This window comes from Carassius carassius, chromosome 6, assembly GCF_963082965.1.
Source record: "Carassius carassius chromosome 6, fCarCar2.1, whole genome shotgun sequence".
Classification (NCBI taxonomy): domain Eukaryota; kingdom Metazoa; phylum Chordata; class Actinopteri; order Cypriniformes; family Cyprinidae; genus Carassius; species Carassius carassius.
In genome coordinates this window covers 7,284,851-7,306,818 of record NC_081760.1, presented here as the reverse complement: position 1 = coordinate 7,306,818, position 21,968 = coordinate 7,284,851, and the positions used below count along the sequence as shown (strand labels likewise).

Here is a 21,968-nt window from a genome sequence, read left to right as displayed (position 1 = left end):
CTGTGGCTATGACTTATTAACTAATTCCCTTGTGTTAGGTAAACTGTGGCTAGTGTTGCAGGTAACGCATTACAAGTAAGGCAAGTTACATAGTCAGATTACTCTTTTCCCAAGTAAATAGTAAAGTAAATCATTGCATCATAATGTTACAGTTGAACTTCTGATGGCAGATGGACTATTCAGATGATGTCTTTCATACTTTTTTGGACCTTAACAGTGTTATTTACTTGGCAATCTGGGACAGTCTCAAGCCTCCCAGTTTTCATTCAAAATATCTTAAATTGTGTTCCGAAGATGAACAAAGCTTTAACGGTTTGGAACGACATGGGGGTTAAGTGATTAATGACAAAATTTTCATTTTGTGGTGGAGTATCCCTTTAAGCCCCCCCCCCCCTACATATCATGTGAGGGGCTCCGTAAAAGACCTAATTGTCATAATATTTATTACCCATTGTTAATTTATTCTGCAATCATTCATTCAGTGTCAATTTAATTGCAATGTATTTATCTATTTTAATTTGTAATTATTATTATTTTTATTTTAGTAGTGCAGAATAAAACAGCCACAGATATGACCGCAGTATTCTTCTCAAGTGATTGTTCATCATTTTTAATTATATATATATATATATATATATATATATACAGTACAGACCAAAAGTTTGGACACACCTTCTCATTCAAAGAGTTTTCTTTATTTTCATGACTATGAAAATTGTAGAGTCATACTGAAGGCATCAAGGGCTATTTGACCAAGAAGGAGAGTGATGGGGTGCTGCGCCAGATGACCTGGCCTCCACAGTCACCGGATCTGAACCCAATCGAGATGGTTTAGGGGTGAGCTGGACCGCAGACAGAAGGCAAAAGGGCCAACAAGTGCTAAGCATCTCTCGGGGAACTCCTTCAAGACTGTTGGAAGACCATTTCAGGTGACTACCTCTTGAAGCTCATCAAGAGAATGCCAAGAGTGTGCAAAGCAGTAATCAAAGCAAAAGGTGGCTACTCTGAAGAACCTAGAATATGACATATTTTCAGTTGTTTCGCACTTTTTTGTTATGTATATAATTCCATATATAATTCCACATGTGTTAATTCATAGTTTTGATGCCTTCAGTGTGAATCTACAATTTTCATAGTCATGAAAATAAAGAAAACTCTTTGAATGAGAAGGTGTGTCCAAACTTTTGGTCTGTACTGTATATATATATATATATATATATATATATATATATATATATATATATATATATATATATATATATATTAAAATAACATTTTGAAAGTTATGTTTTTAGATTAAGTAAATTTAACTTGGGCAACCCCAATTTACAGCAATTGAAGTTCTTAAGATGTAATGATGATTCAGACGTGAGATCTCTAAAACTCCATCGTACCCCCATGGAAGTTGTTGATGTGTGTGTAGTCATGTGTATTGGTGTAGTGTGTTTACCTCTGACTCTGACAGCTCAGTGGGTTTCTCTGTTAGGGTGGTGCTCTCTGTTAAAACAGCCCCGTTGTAGTTGTTGCAGATGTCTTCATCAGAGTAGTGCAGCCCACCTGGACTGGGCCGTGGAGGAGATCTGGAGATAATAGAACATTTTTACAAACTGCTTACACATTTCCCAGACGCACAATTCCACTGAAGAACTATTTGAAGAAAAATTTTAGCCTAGAGTATGCAGTGATACATTTTAATAGCAGAATTTTTGATGTTTGACAGAATTTACACTTAAAAATCGATGAATGTCATTCGGTTTGAAATAGTTTTTTCTGATATATTAATAACAGTTCAAATGAAACCCCACCTTGTTCCATTCTTCTTTAAGAAAGTGCTCTTCACGTTCAGATGTCTGCTGTTCAGCTCTAGAGCCGTGAAGCCGCCATTGTCAAGAGTTACAGACTCTTCTACTGTCGTTATGTGCTTTCCTGCAGAAGGAATTACAAACTCATGACAACAAACACTGGGACATGTTCCCTGATTAACTACATAAACTATGAGCTTTTGTATTTTTTTCCCCAACAGTTACAATGACCCACTTGCAACAGCTACAAACACTTATTAATCTTTAAAAAACAAGACTTCCAGAAACTGTCTAGGAAGCAAGGTGGTATCATATTGAACAATGATTGTAGTTCCTACAATTACTAATTACTATTGCGTTCCCTCGATTTACTATTTCGATCACTTGATTTAGTAAATCGTGCGCACAATTTATAAATCGAGTGAACGCAATAGTACATAGAGGGAACGCAATAGTAATCGTGTGCATGTTTTAGTACATTGAGGGAACGAATTAGTAAATCGTGCACATGATTTAGCCTTATATTTTTTCCTGCGTGTCATGTGCAGGGCTCCGTAATAAAAAAAAAAGTTTTCTGTGCACAAAGCAGTGTCAGTACAATACAAGTATATTATCAATTTTTATATTATTCTGCTTAGTCTCACCTGTTCCACAGCTCCTGTACTTCTTGTTCTGTCCGAGCATGAGCAAACCAAACGCAACCATCAAAATGAAAATGAGACTGATCAACGCCATGACGATCAGGAACCACCACTCTTCATAGAAAGGCGTTTCAGACAGAGCTACAACAACAGACAACAATTCTGCATTACAATATATCATATTCCCATTTTGCGGTTGACATTTCATACAGTATATCATTTGAAAATAAAAAATATTATATTATAAACACTATAGTTCAAAAGTTTGATATATATATATATATATATATATATATATATATTTCAAATACATGTTTTTCTTTTAAACTTATCCATCAAGAAATCCTGAAAATAAATGTATAACAGGTTTCACAGAAACATTAGGCAGCACAACAGTTTTCAGCATTGATAATAAGAAGTAATGTTTCTTGAGCATAAAAAAATTATCTCTGAATGATCTTGTGGCAGTGAAGACTTGAATAATGACTGCTGAGAATTCAGCAGACATTATTGCAGTCAGAAATAAACAGCATTTTTAAATATATTGAAATACATAACAATATTTCACAGTATTACAGTTTTTACTAAGGGACGTGTAACAGTAGTAAATTCAAGAGAACTAAATGAGTATTCAGTTTATTCCTTTTCTTACGGTTGAATGAATGTTGAATTGTGTGACACTAGATGGCAGTAGAGGCCACAAAGTGAGTTCACACAGTTCACAGAAAAAAACATTCTCATTGAAATAAAAGGCCTGCCAGAAACTTCTAAATGAAATGGAATACTAACGCCCATACTTGTAAATGGCAAAATGAAGATAAATTAATTGTGATACAGAATGCAATAGAAGTTATTTAGGGTAGATAACACATTTAATTTGATATAGCCTAAACAAAAACAAGCTGTGGGCCAGCTGACAGTCTGTTCAGTGGGTATCATTTGCATCATTGTTCAATATAATGCAGTGGTGTGATATAATGAGGAAGATTACCAGACATTGCAGTGGAAGGCGGACTGGGATCACCGAAACCAAAACGATTGACTGCGATGACACGGAATTCATAGGCCACACCTGAGCGTAGGCGGTCCAGACTGATGGTGTACGAGAAGCTGCCAGGTGGGAGATGCTTGACAAACGTATCCCACAATCCTTCATCTGGAAAAGTAGGATTGGAAAACCGGGAGGGGAAGTAATTGGTTGCCACAGAGGAGAAGAAAGATGAAAGAGGTGGAAGTCAGAAGAGGAAGGTTAATTGAGAATAAACCTAATATTATAAAGTCATGTAATGCACTAGACGAACAAGAGATTTTGCTGCTTACCTGATGGACGAGCCTCAATGACATATCCTGTGACAGGTCCCGCCCCTTCTGCACCCGGTGACCAATGAAGCATCAAAGCTGATGCCGACTTTGTGACTGATGTTTGCAAGGGCGAACCGGGGGAGCCTATGAAAGCCATATTATATAAGCCATATTATTCCTTTCTGAATAATCAATAACAGCACAAAAAGCAAGTTCCTAAAATGGATCTGGCCATTTTTCTCAACCATAACAGTTCAGACTGAACTACAGCCTTCTAACTTCAGGCTGATGGAATGAAAATGATGCATTTTTTATAACTGAATAACTCTTTAAAAGATTTTCTACTGCTTACAACTACTGGCTGCGCTGCCAATCTAAAGTGGTTTAGATTTTATAAAGGTCACACGGAAGCCGTAGGGATATATCTTCTTCAAAACATGTTCTTTATTGGGTACTGTGACCTGACAACATTCACATTCAGTATACGGTTAACACACTTCAGTTCCCCAGATCCTTTCAACTTTTAAATAAACTAGCTGATGCTTAATGTCATGATTCAATTGACCTGTTCCCTGTAACACAGACGTAGAATGTCTTTTTTAATTCCCACTTCTTTCTGAGGAATGTGTTCTTTTCTTTCTAGAAGGTTTTTTTTTTTTTTTTTTTGGTAACACTTTATTCTAAGGACTAATTCTCACTATTAACTAGTTGCTTATTGGCATGCATATGACTAACATATTGGCTGTTTACTACTTATAAAACATATATTAATGCCTTAATTCTGCACGAGCATAGATTTAATTTAATTTAATTTAATTTAATTTAATTTAATTTAATTTAATTTAATTTAATTTAATTTAATTTAATTTAATTTAATTTAATTTAATTTAATTTAATTTAATTTAATTTAATTTAATTTAATTTAATTTAATTTAATTTCTGCACGAGCACAGATTCCTCAACCCTACCCCCTAACTAAACTTGACAACTACCTTACTAAGTTAATACACCTTTAATTTGGAGTTTATTGAAGGGAAAACCTAAATTAATAGGGAATTGTTTATTTTATTCTATTTATTTTTTGTGCCAATGTCTAATCACCAACCAAAACCATTATATCGCTAGGATAATTTGCTATGGTATTTAGACATGGTTATAGATATGTACCACTGTAAAATCAGTATTTTTTTTAAATACACTACAAGTGAAAAGACTACTCAATCCTTAGTATTTTCCACTTTTAAGGATATATTTTTTTAATATTAAGTCAGTCAGTCAGTCACTCACTCAATATTTATGTATGTATGTATGTATGTAAAGAAATGAGTATAGAAAATCTATATTTTTGTATACCTGAAACTCGTTGGCTGCATTTGCTTTGCTACCTGGTCTTATTACAGGTTTTTCTAAAGAAATCCAGTCACACTTTCTCTTAACGTCCAATTCATGGTATTAACAAACCATTAACTACGACTTTTGTCTCAAATTCCTAATTTACTGCTTATTAATAGTTAGTAAGGTAGTTGTTAAGATTAGTTATTGGGTAGGATCAGGGGTGTAGAATATCTTCATTCAGAATAAGACATTAGTACAGTATGTGATTTATAAGTAGTAATAAACAGCCAATATGTTAATATTGGCTAATAAGCAACTACTTAATAGTGTGAATTGGTCCCTATACTAAAGTAACTTGAATTTATTTACAAAACCACTTACAACCATTTAAAGTCTTTAAGGTGATTAGAAACATACATTTACTCTAGTGTGTTCACATTTTATATCTGCAGAACCATTTTAATACTATGGTATATGATTTAAACATTCAGTGCCCTATAGTATATGTTAGCGAGACAATATTGTTTGCTCAAAATTCTGTCCAATTACACAAGAGCTCATATCCCTTCATAATCCAAACCGCCCAAGTCAGAATGCACTGCTCCTACATGAATCAACTGCATCTCATCTGAAGAACATTTAAGACTGAAGGCTGTCTGTGTGAGGCCCAGCGTCCCACTGCAATGAAGGCGCTGTCTTGAGAATGAACAATTGCTCAAAGGCTACATAAAATCACATTCCAATTACAGTGCACTAATCAAACCATGCGGTTCAAGAAGCCTTATTCTAATTTCCATCTTTGACTAATTCTAGGAAATAAAATAATAAAATCACATCTTACTGGTAGGTCCCAGGTTTTATAAAAGTTTTTTTTTTTTTTTAAGAAAAGCACTATTTAAATGCAGTCATTTCATATTCAACAACTAATTTAATCCAAAGAAAGCCTCCAGCACTGCTGTCTGTAACTGCAGGGGATATTTCTATCTTCCCTAATTATTGTGGGATTTATTATGGAAATATTACTTTGTGTTATTATTCATATTTACACATACCTTCCACTGGTCCTGCAGTGATATTGGCTTCCAGTTCGGGTCCATAACTAATTGTTCTGGCCTGAACCTTGAAGCGATAGATCACACCCCTCATCAGGTCACGGACCTTCAGCCAGCGCTGCCAGTTCCCCTTGATCTCCACTGTAACTGTCTTACTGACACCTTTCAAATGAATTGACTACATGAATATTACATTATATATACATCTGTATTAAAAAAAGATATTATATTGAGTTTTTCTTTCTTCCTTTTCCTTGTCTGTATCTCTTGCTCACCATGAACTGGTGAAGTGGGCTCATAAAGCACTCTGTAGCCTTCCACCACTCCATTGGGCTGCAGAGGAGCTCCCCATGACACATTCAGTGAGCTTCCTGTCACCTCTGAAAACACCAAATGACTGGGTGCTCCAGGAGCTTCAGAGAGAGAGATAGAGAGAGATGGTTGCATCTCAAGCATACACTCGACGGTTTAACGGTTTAATCAAACTTGCTTAGATTTGCCAAATCTTGCTTAAAGGCTCTTAACTGGGGTTTTAGCAACAACTTCCACTTTTAGTTTCTTAATGGAAGCAGGAATACCAGATGAATGACATGGTCTGAGAATGCATGTCTCGGATGGTCGGCTGGCCTTCATGTGTCTGGATGAGCGTAACAGGGTCTCTGTGGGACTCACCAGCCTGCAGGGTGCGTCCTTCACGGGCTGCACTGAGCGGCCCGTCCCCTGCTGTGTTAAATGCAGACAATTGCACAAGGTAGGTAGTGTAGGATGTCAGGTTCTTCAGGTGCACAGATGTATCCGGAACAAACAAAACCAGCTCCTTCTCCGTCTCGTTCTGTCTTTTCTTTTCCCAGTAATGAATCTGAGGGAAGAAGTGAATGACACATGTACTGTACATACTTAAAACAATAATTCACCCAAAAATGATAAGGAATTTTGAAAATTTGAAGAGATTTCAATTTCCCCAAAAAGTCATAGAATAAATCAATTATGCTGCAGGCTGCATTATTTGTTAAAAAAAAAAGTAAATATTGTGATATCATTTTACAATTTAAAATAGCTATCTACTATTTGAATGTATTTTAAAATGTAATATATTCCTTTAATGGTAAATCAAAATTTACTCCAGTCTTCAGTGTCACATGATCCTACAGAATTGAGTGGTGCTCCTCAATGTTGAACCTGGTTGTGTTGCATAGCATTTTTGTAGAAACTATGATATACATTTTATAAAGATTCTCCACTAATCAGAAAGAACAGCATCTGAACAATTTGAAATAGACAACTTTTGTAACATTATAAACAGTTTACTGTCACTTTTGAACAATTTAATACATTTTTGATTGATAAAAGCATACATTTCTAAAAAAAACAAAAAAACAAAAAAAAACATTAAAAGACCCCAAACTTTAACAGTGGTGTATATTCTTATATTTCTGATATATTTTTTAAATAATATATGTGCTAAATTTTGGAAGTATGAGTGTTGCATTTTTTCATTCATTAAGCAACTAAGAACATTTTAAGAATGTTTCAAAGTAAAAAGAAAGTCATATGGATCTGTAACAACACGAGGGTGAGTAAATGATGACAAAATGTCCATTTTTGGGAAAATGAATCCTTCAAATACACAAACATGCATTGAAACGAGATTTGAATGAAATATTGTATGAATATCTGTGAATTGATAGTATGTGTGTTTGTGGAAAGAAGGATTCATAAGCAGTTCCTGTTCAAATCTCTATGAGAGACAGATGTACAGATGGCGTAAATATGAAAACAACAGTGGAAGCTTATGCAGTGAAATCAACAGATGACAGTGAGATAAGGGAGGACAGACTGCAGATGAATGACAGTTTACTTATACCGGTAAACAGATGGACTGCCTGACTGATTTTGGAAATACTTTTCATAAAATGCAGGGCTCACAACTGACTGAACAACCGAGAATGCATTCAAATTCATGTATTAAAATTACTGACCCATAGTGTACAATGTGCAAAGTAATTATTATTATACCTTTATTTAACCAGGAGGTTAGTTAATTATTTATTTAATTATGGTTAATTTCTATGGGTGTAAATATGCATTTGACAATTAAAAAAATGGAATTTAATAAACAATTAGTATAAAAATAAAAGGTATTGTTACCTTGTATCCTTGAATATTTCCATTTTGTGTCTCGAAGGGTGGAGGCTGCCACTCTATATCCAGCTGACTGGAGGACACAGATTTCACCTGTATGTTCTGAGGAGCCACTGAAGGAGCTGGGAACACGCATGCATACAAAATTATGATTTTAAATTGAGCAACAAACAAACATGCATCTGTCAATGGGATGAGATGAGTCTACCACAAGTGGGGAAAACCATTCACTTGATAGACTTGATAGATCTGTCTCATGTAAAGGCCAAATGTCAGATAACATTTCTCAGTGACTAAACTGAATGGAAAGAGGGTTAGTTAATTATTTATTTAATGTGTAAAATTATATAATGTCTCTGTAAACAGGCCAGCTGTCAAACTTTAGCTTTTCAATCTAGAACACGCTTTTGACATTCTCCTTTTTTCCCATGTAGCCAATTGTGGTGCCAATATATTAGGGATGTCCCGATCAGGTTTTTTTGTCCTCGAGTCCGAGTCATTTGATTTTGAGTATCTGCCGATACCGAGTCCCGATACGATACTTCTATAATACATAAAAAAAGAATAAAGAAGAGCGAAAAAACAGATCCAGGATCTTCAATAAATTACATTTTGAAATATATTCAAATATAAAACAGCTATTTTAAATAGGCTAGTAAAAATATTTCAAAATCTTACTGTTTTGCTGTACTTTGGATCAAATAAATGCAGGCTTGGTGAATAGAAGGGACTTCTTAAAAAAAAAAAAAACCTTAAGCTTACTGTTCAAAAACTTCTGACTGGTAGTATAGGCAACTTTATTTTTTCTCTAATTTCTAGCTTTTAATTGGCTTAGAAATCTATAAATGCTGGACAATAACAAATAATAATGATTTGTTTATATACTACAAACACTGTTTATCACATAATAATGCAGAATAGTTTCTATACTGTAATAAATACTCAATCAAAATATGTCAATCAGCACTGCATTGTTCATCCTTTATTTATCACCTGCTGGAGATGACTTGAAGAACAATTTATTGTCGTGATCGTATATTAATGTCTTCATGTTTGCATAAGTTTCTGTTTTCCTGTGAGCACCACAGCATAGCTGGACGCTTTTGTCCATATTAGGAATATCCTGATATCAGCGCGAGAGCGTGCTCCGGCTTCGAGTATGAATGAAACACACACTGCATGAGAGTTTAGCGCTCTGTGATGTTCATCTCGCTGTATTCTGGGTCTGAATGAAATATCAGGTCATGCGCAAACTAATACTATCATGTCTCTTTGAGTTTGAATCTATATTTATTCACACCAGCTCTTGAAAACAAAGTGATGTCATGCCGCACGCGTCGCTGTTTCTGTGTGGAGTCAAAAGGGTCTAACGCTGTGCCACTGCATAACAAAAGATGTGTTAAAAATTAATGAGAATATATATATATCCGAGTCCTGATCGGGAGGTAACGTCCGATTCCGATCGAGTCTGAAACCACGCGATCGGGCCCGATTTCCGATCACGTGATCGGATCTGGACATCCCTACAATATATATATATATATATATATATACTGTACAGTATGAAAGACATTTATAAAGTTACAAAAGTTTTCTATTTCAAATAAATGCTGTTCTTTTGAACTTTCTATACTTAAGTGAATATAAGTGAATCTTGAAAAATGTTTAAGAATTCGCTCAACATGTTAACAGGAAATGCTGGCATCGTCACAAATTTTACCATTTCAGTACCGACTGGTGCCAACATCGGTACTATTCACAACACTATGTTAAAGTCATGCCAGAGGGATGCTATATTTAATGATGTGTGCCATCACTCTCATTCAGATCTTTGGTAGAGGTCAGATGATTAGTAACTTATCTGATTAGTGCACATGGTTCACTTTTTAAATTGGCTTAGGTAATGGAATATCATTATGCTCTACATATCAGATGAGTTTACAGTCAAGTTAGGTTTGACGTACTGCGATATACATCCACACACAAACACAGCCTATAGAATGAAGGGAGGTCATACAATCTAAAGATGATATAGATATATTGTGTGTGTATATATAATTACAGGAATTGCACATTTACACAATGATGTGAAGAACAGATCTGATATTTTGACACATTTCTGATATTTGATTACCTTCACTTAAGACATAATTAACTGTTTTTATACTAATGCTCCACCAGACAGCATGTCGCTGGAGAAATTGATCAGTCCCACATAGTGGAAACTGGTCTGTGACCATTATCAACAGGTCAGGCAAATGGATCCACTGTGTGTTTTCTAATGCGTTTTGCAGATAATCGGTTCACACAGTGCTATTCAAGTCTCACTTTTTTCCCCATACAGCTCATAACCAGATAAAACAGGTTGTGTGACTTTGAGGATGCATTGCATATACAGTAATATTCACTGTTATCTCTCATGTACAAATGTACTCCTTGTTAACGTTACCAGAGCGCTAAGTGCTCAGACCAGAGAAAGAAGGTCTGATGATCAGATACCGGTGCATACCAGATTTAAAATCAAACAACAATTACATTTTAAAAAAGCAGTTTGGGTTTACTAGTTTGTGGTCCATGTTTTAGAGCTGAGTCATAACAGTGATCTTAATGAGGCATAAAAACATACCTGCTTCTCCCACAAACACCTCAGCAGGTGCACTTGAAGGGCTCTCTCCAACAACATTAAATGCTGTCATGACAATCGTGTATCGTCTGTACTTGCTGAGCTCTAAAAAACACCATTAAAGATGAAGAAAAATAAGATAGAAGTTGCAGTCAGAAAGTGTTAAGGCACTAGTTTAGAGAAATGAGGAGAAAGAGACCCCCAAAATTTTACAACTAGGCGACAGAAGAGGGGATGTGGATATGAGATAAAGCGTGTGGAAATGAGGTGGAGAACAAAATAGATTTACATTTTTCCCCTTCCTCACAGCAGATTGTGACAGAACCAGAGGCTAAACAACAAAGCGCACAGACTAGGGGAAGTGTTATAGAGGTAGAGGAGATCAGAGGATAGAACAGAGAGTTTGAAAGCCTTCGGGCTTGAATGTGACTCTGTTAACACTTCAAAGATTGCAACTATTGAAACAACTCAGCAATTAAAATAATATCAAAATATACTTACCCGTTAATTCAAATTCAGTTAATGAAGGGCTGCTGACTGTCTTAAAAGTGCTCTTAGCTGTTTGAGTTGTGAAATAGACCCAGAGAGAGAGAGGAAAAGAGAATAAGAGGAATAAATTACACAAGGGACACTGCCTAATATGCATTTGAGCACAGAAGATAAATTAGTCATCTGAAACTGAAATTAATGCAACATGGACAAAACATATTTTTCACTGGAAAAATATTTATATATAATATTTACATAAACAACTAATTTTACTTTATTGCAACCCAAAATCATATTCAAAACATAAATTTTAATTTGCGACAAAACTTCTAGCAGTGAGGGGAAAGACAGAATGACAGACAGGAAGACAGATAGTGAGATAAATTGAGAGATAAACTGAATGACAGACATTAGCTTGGGTTAAACTAATTAATTTTACTTTGTTGGAACAGCAGCTATGCTAATGACGTCTCTATTTGTTTCTATGTTTTGCTAACTAGGATTTACACAAGCTCCAGTCTGGATCCAGAATACATGAGAAGAGATGATGCTGACCCTCAGAGGACCCCAGATGATGCTAACCCTGAATCAACAACAGAACTAACAAATATTGCTACAAGTGTGACTGCATCATATAATAGTTATTAATTATTAATAATATTAATAATGTTCATCATCTGGCTGACTACGTCTTGTATTAATTTTTCTACAAATCCTGTCATACGTGCACAAACTGACAGTCTCCACTTATAAGCTATTACTAAATATTGTAGAAACATAATTTTCTGTAGTTGCTTTGTAATGATTTGTATTGTAAAAAGCGCTATACAAATAAACTTGAATTGAATTAAATTGAAAGATAGATCAACAGACAGACAATCAGGCAGACAGACAGACAGAGAGACAGACAGATAGACAGACAGAAACAGACAGACAAACAGACAGAGACAGACAGACAGACAGACAGAGACAGACAGACAGACAGACAGACAGACAGAGACAGAGCAACAGAAAGACAGACAGACAGAAAAACAGACAGATCAACAGAAAGACAGAGACAGACAGACAGATCAACAGATCAACAGAAAGACAGACAGACAGACAGACAGACAGACAGACAGGCAGGCAGAGACAGACAGACAGACAGACAGACAGATCAACAGAAAGACAGACAGACAAACAGACAGAGACAGACAGACAGATCAACAGAAAGACAGACAGACAGAAAGACAGAGACAGACAGACAGATAGATCAACAGAAAGACAGACAAGCAGACAGACAGACAGATCAACAGAAAGACAGACAGACAGAAAGAAAGGAAGAGACAGACAGACAGACAGATAGCTCAACAGAAAGACAGACAAGCAGACAGACAAACAGACAGAGACAGACAGACAGATCAACAGAAAGACAGACAGACAGAAAGACAGAGACAGTCAGACAGACAGACAAACAGAAAGACAGAGACAGACAGACAGACAGATCAACAGAAAGATAGACAGACAGACAATCAGACAGACGGACGGACGAACGGATAGAGATAGATAGATAGATAGATAGATAGATAGATAGATAGATAGATAGATAGAGACTGACAGATAAATTGAATGACAGACAGATTGATTGATAGATAGATAGATCAACAGACAGACAAACCTCTGAGCTCAGGACTGATTGTTGATTGGTTGGTTGCTGTCTTTGGCTCTTCTGGATTGTTCTCACGTGGAAGTTCACGGTAATACACGCGATATCCCACAAGAATTCCATTGACAGTTCCCTCAGCAGGCGGCTGCAGACATAAACATATCGAGTTTCAGTCAAGCTCCAAGTAGCAGACTGCCGTTTAATTACTCCATTTAACTCAGGCTAGGAAATATTCACCTGACTTTTCAGCATATGACCTGTGATGCTACTTAATGAGAGAATGTTAAAGACAGTGCCTTTGCTGTCTGCTGCTGGCTAATTAGCAGTTAAAGATGGTGACAGAAAGTAATTACCGCACAATGCACGTCAGCCCAGGAGATAGCACATATCAACAGAGGACAAGTTAGCCGAGACCACAGGTCAGTAAAGGCCTGATCTGGTTGTTCTTACTCTGACTAACTCTAACATACGTTCTCACTCTCCAATTTCATTATGGACGTGTCTTATTTAGTATGTGATCAGTGTTATAGGCAAAGTTAATTAAGATGGGGTCAAAACAGGCCAGCTTTATAAATGTATCCATATGTGTTTGAATAGATAGAGGGGTATGTGAAATGACTGCTAACTAATTAGAGGGTAAAGAGTAAGGCTAAGAACCTGCTTGCCAAACATAATTAACATTGAGAGGGCAGCTGAATACTTCGCACACAAGTCTGCTATTAAATGTTGCAGAACAATTTGAACCCCTGAACCTTCAGTTAAATGGAAAGACCGGAATAGTTCTTGTGACACCTACATAGGCTAAAGCCGTTTCAAAACTTAGTGAGCATTTTAACAAGCCTACTCTCTACATGAAGACTCTTCCAACATTCTGATACCTTCCAAGATAACTTGTTTAGACAATATTTTGACGATAAGGCAATACTATAATACACTGCAACAAAGTTAACAGCGAAAAATTCATTGAGAGTAGAGTGAAATGTTGATTAAAATATAGCTACATTACTGTTCAAAATTTTGGGCTGGGTAAGAATTTTTGGTTTTGAAAAAAGTCTGTTAACTTATTGTTTTACAATGTTTTACCTGCCACTGGACAATCACAGATGTTGTGGTTGAAGGTTTGACGTTCAAAATGACAGGCGCTTCATCTGGCACTAAACACAAGAAAAACACATTCAATCAATGAATTGATCAAACTATCTATCTATCTATCTATCTATCTATCTATCTATCTATCTATCTATCTATCTATCTATCTATCTATCTATCTATCTATCTATCTATCTATCTATCTATCTATCCATCCATCCATCCATCCATCCATCCATCCATCCATCCATCCATCCATCCATCCATCCATCCATCCATCCATCCATCTATCTATCTATCTATCTATCTATCTATCTATCTATCTATCTATGTCTATCTGCTGTTCTATTTGTCTGTCTGTCTACCTATCTGTCTATCTATCTGTCTATCTAACTGGCGTTCTATTTCTCTGTCTGTCTTTTGGTCTGTCTTTCTTGTCTGACAGTCGTTTTGTCTGTCTGTCTGTCTGTCTGTCATTCTACCTGTCTGTCTATCTATCTATTTATCTGTCGATCAGTCTATAAATCTGTCTACCTGCAATTCTATGTTTTCTCATCAAAAAATTCTCTAAAAAAAGAAAAGAAATTCTCAACAAAAATCACTACAGATCCTTTCACAAACACTCAAATCCAAAAAGCACTCTAAAAAATTATAATTCACTTTGCACAACACACAGATTCTAGTATTACCGTCCTGCAGAGTGGTAACTGGCTCAGTTTCTTTGCTGAAAGCGCTGTCTCCCACATCATTTGTGGCCATCATTCTAAATTTGTAAGAGGTGTACGGCTTTAATCTACAAGAAAAGAGATACATTTCAACACACACACACTAGATCACTCTCACATGGGACCATAAGTGATGCATTTTTATGCTTCTTTTGAGAAAATCAGAGAAAGAACTTCATACTACATGGAACCTATCATAAAAAATGCATTCATGAATACAGTCAAAAGAATACATCTCAATCCATTGGGTAGACATGTCTGCACAATGTCTTGCTCAAGTTCAACCTTGAACAGATACCAGACTCAAATAATTATTGAGAATTTCATGTTGATCATGTACAATCATTATTAATTTATCATTAGTTAATATTAGTCAACTGCACATATTTGTTATTGTTTTTCAAACTTTGAGGGGATGTGGGTAAGGGTCACAGGATTGAGGGTTATGTACAGTATATCAAAGTGGGCTATCAGGGAAACTTTGAGTCTGTATGTGTGCATGTGTGTGAAGTGGGCAATTAGGGATTTGAGAATCAAGACTGTGAGGGTTCTTGTGTTGTTGTGAGTGTTTGTGTGTGTATATGTGTTTATAATTAGGGTGCTGAAGACGAGGACTGTTAGTGGCATTTCTGTTTTAATAGCTGGAGGCATTTACTCCTCTGAGAATCAAGATGGTTTGAACACAAACTTCCTCTTGGTTCAAAACACTCGGTTCATGCAATTATGAAAAATGTGTGCGTGACAGTGAGAGAAAGAAAACGAGACAAACTGAAGCAAAGAACTGTACCAACACATACACACAAACTATACAGAACATAAATAGTAGATCAAGCACATATCAATAGGGACCTTTACATTGCCACATAGGTTATAGAAAAATTCAGAATGTAATAATCTTCTCTCTGAAATGAAATGAAGTAGGAAATGAAAGGAAATCAAGTGGTTCTTCACTATGGTCCATAAAATAAATGTTACTGTATTAAATATGATGAAATATACACTACAGTTTAAAATGTTTGGGGTCAGTAAGTTTGAGGTAAGTAAAACTTTGCTCAAAATAACTGTTTTTCAAATAAATGCTGTTCTTTTGAACTTTATATTGATCAAAAAAATCCTGAAAAATGTATGATGGTTTCCAAATACAGTTTAAGCGCCACAACTGTTTTCAGCATTGATAATTAGAAGAAATTTATTTCAACAACAAATCAGCTTACTAGAATGATTTCTGAAGGATCATGTGACACTGAAGACTTGAAAATTCAGTTTTGCCATGAGAAGATTCATTTAAAATGTAAAATCAGAATATTAAATATTTGAAACTATAACAATATTTCATAATACTTCTGTTTACAGTATTATTGATCAAACAATATATATGCATATGCATATTTCGATTGTGATAAAACATTTTCATCAGTTATTTTACCTATGGATCGATGCATTTCTTACAGATTTCTGCTCATTCGAAATCGGATACAGATGAGTTATCACTGTAAGGTTACATTTGTTTGAATGCATTATTGAGAGAGCGATTGCGTGTGAATAAATGTTGTAGTACTTGTTTAAATCATGCTTTCAGCTGAAAATATTCAGTATATATATATATATATATATATATATATATATATATATATATATTTATATATTCAGAACTATAACTTCCCGCTCTTGTCCATATAGCTGTCATAGCCTTCACAGTCTTTCTGATTTGAGTGATACTTATCTATCAAGCTAGCTAAATATGTTAACATGTGAATTCTTGCTAAATATTCAGTTTTATTATGGGCAGTTTGCATGAATTGCACTCGTGATGGAGCGGCGGTGGAATGCTCCTGAAGCGAGTTAAAACCACAACGCTTTGACTTTTAAAAAATCCGCTCCTCACTCCAGTAAAAAAAAAATCACACTGCTCCACTCTGCAATCCACTCCCACTTGGCTCCGCTCACATACTCTGGTTGTGGTTAATTGAGTTGTACTGAATGCAGAAATGGTCCCATGGTTCCATTACAAAACAGGTTGAGAAAGATGGTGTTATGCGGAGGCATGTCCTTTAGCTCAATATACCTTTCTCTTTAATGCAAGTGGACATTTAGAGACTTGAACGAAGATGACATCATGAATCAGACAGGTGATGATGAGAAGAACGAACAGGCAGGGTGAAAGAATATGAGCTGGTGCTGGAGAGCAGAAAACAGGTTAGCGAGCTGGTGGAGCTGAATGGATCTGTGATTAGACATTATGCCACCTGATGGTCAGTCTGATTACGATTGCAGTCTCTCTCTCCCTCTTACTCTCACTCTGGCTATCTGTCGATTTCCCTTTCCTTTTTTATCCTTGATGTCTCATCAGTGTCACTGCATGGCCATAATATAAAATATCCAACATGTCTTGTTTAATTTAATTCTTGTAAATAGCATAGCTTTGTTTGCTTCAGTTCAATTGAGGTTGTTTTTCATTTTAACCATTTTCATTCTCACCTTACCTCTTTCACCCAGTAGCAGTAATGTGAGGTGAAGTGATGGTATAAATACCATGGGACTAAATCATTATCATAATTGTGGTATTTATGTGGTAATTCCCCTGGGGAGGGGAGATATTCAAAGCACATCGAATGGTGACTGGTGTTCCTCAGGGATCAGTTCTTGTACCCCTCCTCTTCTCCATATACACTACATCACTGGGTCCCATCATACAGGCAAATGGGTTTTCCTACTATTGCTATGCCGATGAAACACAGCTCTATCTCTTATTTCAACCAGATGATTCAACGGTAGCTGCACTTGTCCAGGCCCTTGTTATTTCTAGGCTGGACTTATGCAATGCTCTTCTGGCTGGACTTCCATCAAGTACAATCAAACCTCTACAAATGATTCAGAATGCAACGCAACGACTGGTTTTCAACGATCCCAAAAGAGCCCATGTTACACCTCACTTTTTTCTCCTTGCACTTGTTATTGTTTGCGGCTCGCATCAAGTTAAAGATATTGATGCTTGCATAAATAACAGCCACAGGTTCAGCACTCGCCTACTTCCACTCACTACTACGAATATACATTCCCTCCAGAAGTCTGAGAACCGCTAGTGAGCGACGCCTCGTGGTACCATCACAGAGAGGCTTAAAATAATTTTCCAGAACATTCTTGTTCACCATTCCTGGTTGGTGGAATGATCATCCCACCCCTATCCGAAATGATGAATCCCTGACAATTTTCAAGCGACAGCTGGAAACTAATTTCTTTCATCACTACTTGACTTCACCCTAAAAAAAAAAACCTTTCTTTCTCTTTATTTATTCCTTCTCCTGTACTCAAAAAACTGGGTATTACAAGCACTTCCTGTGTCTGTTTGCCTTTTTAAGAAGAATCGCTTTATGTATTCCCCAATTGTAAGTCGCTTTGGATAAAAGTGTCTGCAAAATGACTAAATGTCTACGTAAATGTAGTTCAGAAAATAGCATTGCGCATATCCTAATAATGCCAATACATTTTATATGGTACATAAAAGAATAAATAAATAAAATAAAATAAAAACATAGTATTAACATTGTAAAAATAAAAAAAATAAAAAGCAGTGTTACCACGGTACAACACAGTACATATCCACAAAAAGGAAATGGTACAACTGTGGAATATCTAAAAAACAAACAAACACCATGGTATTACCATGGTTTAACAAAAAACAAAACAAAACAATATGTGGCTTATATGGTCCAAAAACATGGCACAACCATCTCAACCATGTCCGAACCATTTCTTTTTTCTTTTTTTTGTGCAGCAGAAAAGATTATATTGTTGAATTATAGCTTAAATTATTTCCATGTCGGCATATTCCAAACAGTCTTCTGTCTGTCAGAGCTAAAGCACATTGTGCTATTAATAGTGACTGTTTTGTACTAGCCGTTGCCGGCACAGATAGTTATGACTAATCAGAGAGAGATATGTGCATGTTTGTTACCTATCCACCTCCCAGGAGGTATTATTATGACTGATGGAGGATGTGTGGGTCTTCCACTCGCCGTCCGGGCGCTCTAATGTCTGCAGGGTAAAGTAGCGCACTGGGGAAGAGCCGTCTCCCCCCGCCGTCCAATGAAGTCGAAGCTTATTAGATTCAACCCCTTTCTGAGGCACGGTGAGTCGTCGAGGGGGCTGTGGCCGCTCTGTGGGACATGTGTAATGAGTCACTGCTGGACATATGCATGTTTCACAGACCCAGCTCGTGGCTAATTTTGAGCTGGGGTTAAAACACAGTCAGTTCTGAGGGGCCAGATGCTGTTTTAACAGTTTGCTTATCAGCTGACATTCTGCTCGGGCGAACTGCCTACACAAAACATAAGCTTTTCAGTGAAATTTTTGTAGTAGTCACATCCGATTTGTCAATGTTTATGTAAATTATTCTACAGTAAAACACTGAACAATTTGATAACAACACAATTGAACATTGACCCTTCAAACATACCTCTTTTTTCTGTCGTTATGACGATGGCCTCCTCCGAGGGTCCCCATCCCTGTTGAGTGCGCGCTGTGATTTGGAACACATACACTGATTCTGGAATCAGTCCTGTTACTGTGAACTGACGTGCGTTGGATCCCACTTCAACCGTGGTGAACTTGTTGGGGTCGTTGATATCCAAACGGTAAGAAATCTGATAACCTGCGGTAACAAAGCCATAACTGGAGTACATTAATGGTGACATTATTTGCACTGTAAGGGAATAATATAAGTATATATCTTAGAAACCGCACTTAACTGAATAAGTCTGTGTAGTAATGCAGCCTAATAATTAAAAATTAATATTCTGATTCTAATAATATTACTAAAATAATAATAATAAAAATCATTTATAATGGCTATATATATATATAGTGTGTATACATATATAGTTATAAATAGTAAATTGGTAAATTATTATTTTAATTATTATTAACAATAATAATATTAATTATTATTACTAGAATTAGTATTATAATTAAATCAAGTGATCATGATTTATTAATATTCTTAATATTAATAGTTTTAATAATTATAATAATAATAATAATGTTTAATTAACAATAATTGTATTATTATTATAGTATTATTATTCTGTTAATTATAAATATTGTTTATATTAATTATCATGCATTTATTATGATTAGCAATAATAATAATAATAATAATAATAATTTTACTATTTTGTTTTGTGTTTTTGGAGCTCAAAAGCAAACAACCTCCCACACGTTCAATGTATGGAGAAGAACAACATTAACATTCCAGCTCAGCCATAACAAAACCACACAACCACATTTCAAATCAGCTTATAACAATCCATCTGGTGTCTATCATTACAACGGTGTAAACATATGAGGCTTCACATTTTTAAATACGTAAGGTCATTATACAAGTTCGCAACAGCAGCCTTCCTACATACGAGTTAATAATCCTCTTCTAACTGCAGACATGGCTCATTTAATTTTAATGCAGATGATAAGACCAAAGTGTCCTGGGAAAGATCTCCATAGTCTGAGAGCATGCTTTAACCTGGAAGCGATTATTACAGCTGAAAGGGTGTTTTTGACATGAGGTGCTGTAGAGTTTGGCCGAGGGAGACGTTCTTATCTCTGTCACATGGGATGCTTGGTGTTAGCATGCTCCATTTGAAAGATTAGCATGGCACTACAGAGCTGAGGCTGGTTTTAATTCAATGTTTTTTCTTTTTTGCCCCTTTGCCTTGTCTTCTCAGATTCTTATTCACCCTTTCTTTCTTTTTCTCTCTTCCCCTCTCCGAACGCACAGCTCGCTAAGATCCTCCTTTATTCAGAGGCCATTGCTAACTCAACCCAAAAAGCCCAGAGGGGGCCATGCGAAATCCTCTGTTTTTCCTGCTTGTTCCTGAGCTCTCTCTTGTGATGGTTTATCTTTTCTTTTCTTTTTTTTCTTCTTTATTTTGCATGTTAATCAACACGTTTTTCTTCCTTTTCTTTTTCGTTTGAGAGTAGCTTTTGCCCTGGAAATGGAGAGAAGGAGGCAAAAGGACAAACAAGGGCCAACAATCAACTGTTCAGGCTTTGTATTTTCCCTCATCTATCATAGTAGAGCTGTGACCCATGCCAGGTGGTTCAGTACTCATTTTTTAATGTCTGGGTTGCCGTGGTGAAAGCAGTAAGCCGTGTAATTGGTCGGATCGTTGCCCCCTCGGTCAGACGCATTTTATTTGTGCGCCCTGTTACCACAGCAATCAATGATCCCTAACCACAGAACACATTTCATCGGACATTCAACGCTCTAAAAGAAGGAGAGCAGGAGAAACCATTACCAAAAAAAAAAAAAAAAAAAAAGGACACTTTCATGGTGGGAATACCAGTCTTTTTCTGTATAGTACATTAAGGTACTATTTATATATCATGGTACATGAATATGGTAACAAAAACGTAGCGTGGTAAATTTGATATTAACATGTTTGTCTGTTTTGGTATAAATTGAATACATAGTAAGATAAATAATACAGTAAAAACAGTTATAATGTTAAATGTTATTACAGTTTTAAATAACTGCTTTGTATTTGAATATATTTTGAAATGTAATTTATTTTTGTGATTCCAAGCTGAATTTTCAGCATCATTAATGCAATGTTCATTGTCACATGATCCTTCAGAAATAATTCTAATATGCTGATTTGCTGGTCAAGAAATATTTCTTATTAGTATCAATGTTGAAAACAGATTGCTGCTTAATATTTTTGTGGATTCTTTGATGAATGAAAAGTTCAAAGAACAGCATTTATTTGAAAGAGATTTTTTGTAACATCAATATCTTGACTGTCATTTTTAATCAACTTAATGCATTCTTGTTAAACCAAAGAATTAATTTCTGTGAAAAAACAAAACAAAATATATGTACCAATATCTTCAATGTATCTATATACTTTTTGTGCCTATAGTGCCTTGCAGTATACTAAAAAGATTAGCTTTACTTTAAAGTATTTTACCCAAATCTGAGCCACACAATAAAGTCTCTGAAGGTAGCCAGTGATCCGACAAAAGCAAGTAGTTGTATGTCATGCTGCCAGTATCTCATTAATACATATCGTTGCGTGCACAGCTACTGCTTAAGCTATATCTGTGTTTATTTTTTGTTTTTGTTTTT

At 35.8% G+C, this 21,968-nt stretch overlaps 1 protein-coding gene across 1 annotated transcript in view; it reads right to left on the bottom strand.

Moving 5' to 3' along the window:
- LOC132142123 (protein sidekick-1-like) overlaps positions 1–21,968 on the bottom strand; it is a 181,058-nt gene that overhangs the window by 3,367 nt on the left and 155,723 nt on the right. The window contains exons 16-31 of the mRNA XM_059551756.1: positions 19,302–19,496; positions 18,801–19,002; positions 14,810–14,913; positions 14,115–14,185; positions 13,044–13,176; positions 11,399–11,455; positions 10,901–11,002; positions 8,281–8,396; positions 6,805–6,991; positions 6,408–6,545; positions 6,133–6,294; positions 3,764–3,889; positions 3,435–3,599; positions 2,447–2,584; positions 1,806–1,926; positions 1,451–1,580 (exon numbers count right to left, since the gene is read on the bottom strand). Coding sequence (XP_059407739.1) covers positions 1,451–1,580; positions 1,806–1,926; positions 2,447–2,584; positions 3,435–3,599; positions 3,764–3,889; positions 6,133–6,294; positions 6,408–6,545; positions 6,805–6,991; positions 8,281–8,396; positions 10,901–11,002; positions 11,399–11,455; positions 13,044–13,176; positions 14,115–14,185; positions 14,810–14,913; positions 18,801–19,002; positions 19,302–19,496 — 2,147 coding nt within the window. The remainder of the gene's footprint in view (positions 1–1,450; positions 1,581–1,805; positions 1,927–2,446; positions 2,585–3,434; positions 3,600–3,763; positions 3,890–6,132; positions 6,295–6,407; positions 6,546–6,804; positions 6,992–8,280; positions 8,397–10,900; positions 11,003–11,398; positions 11,456–13,043; positions 13,177–14,114; positions 14,186–14,809; positions 14,914–18,800; positions 19,003–19,301; positions 19,497–21,968) is intronic.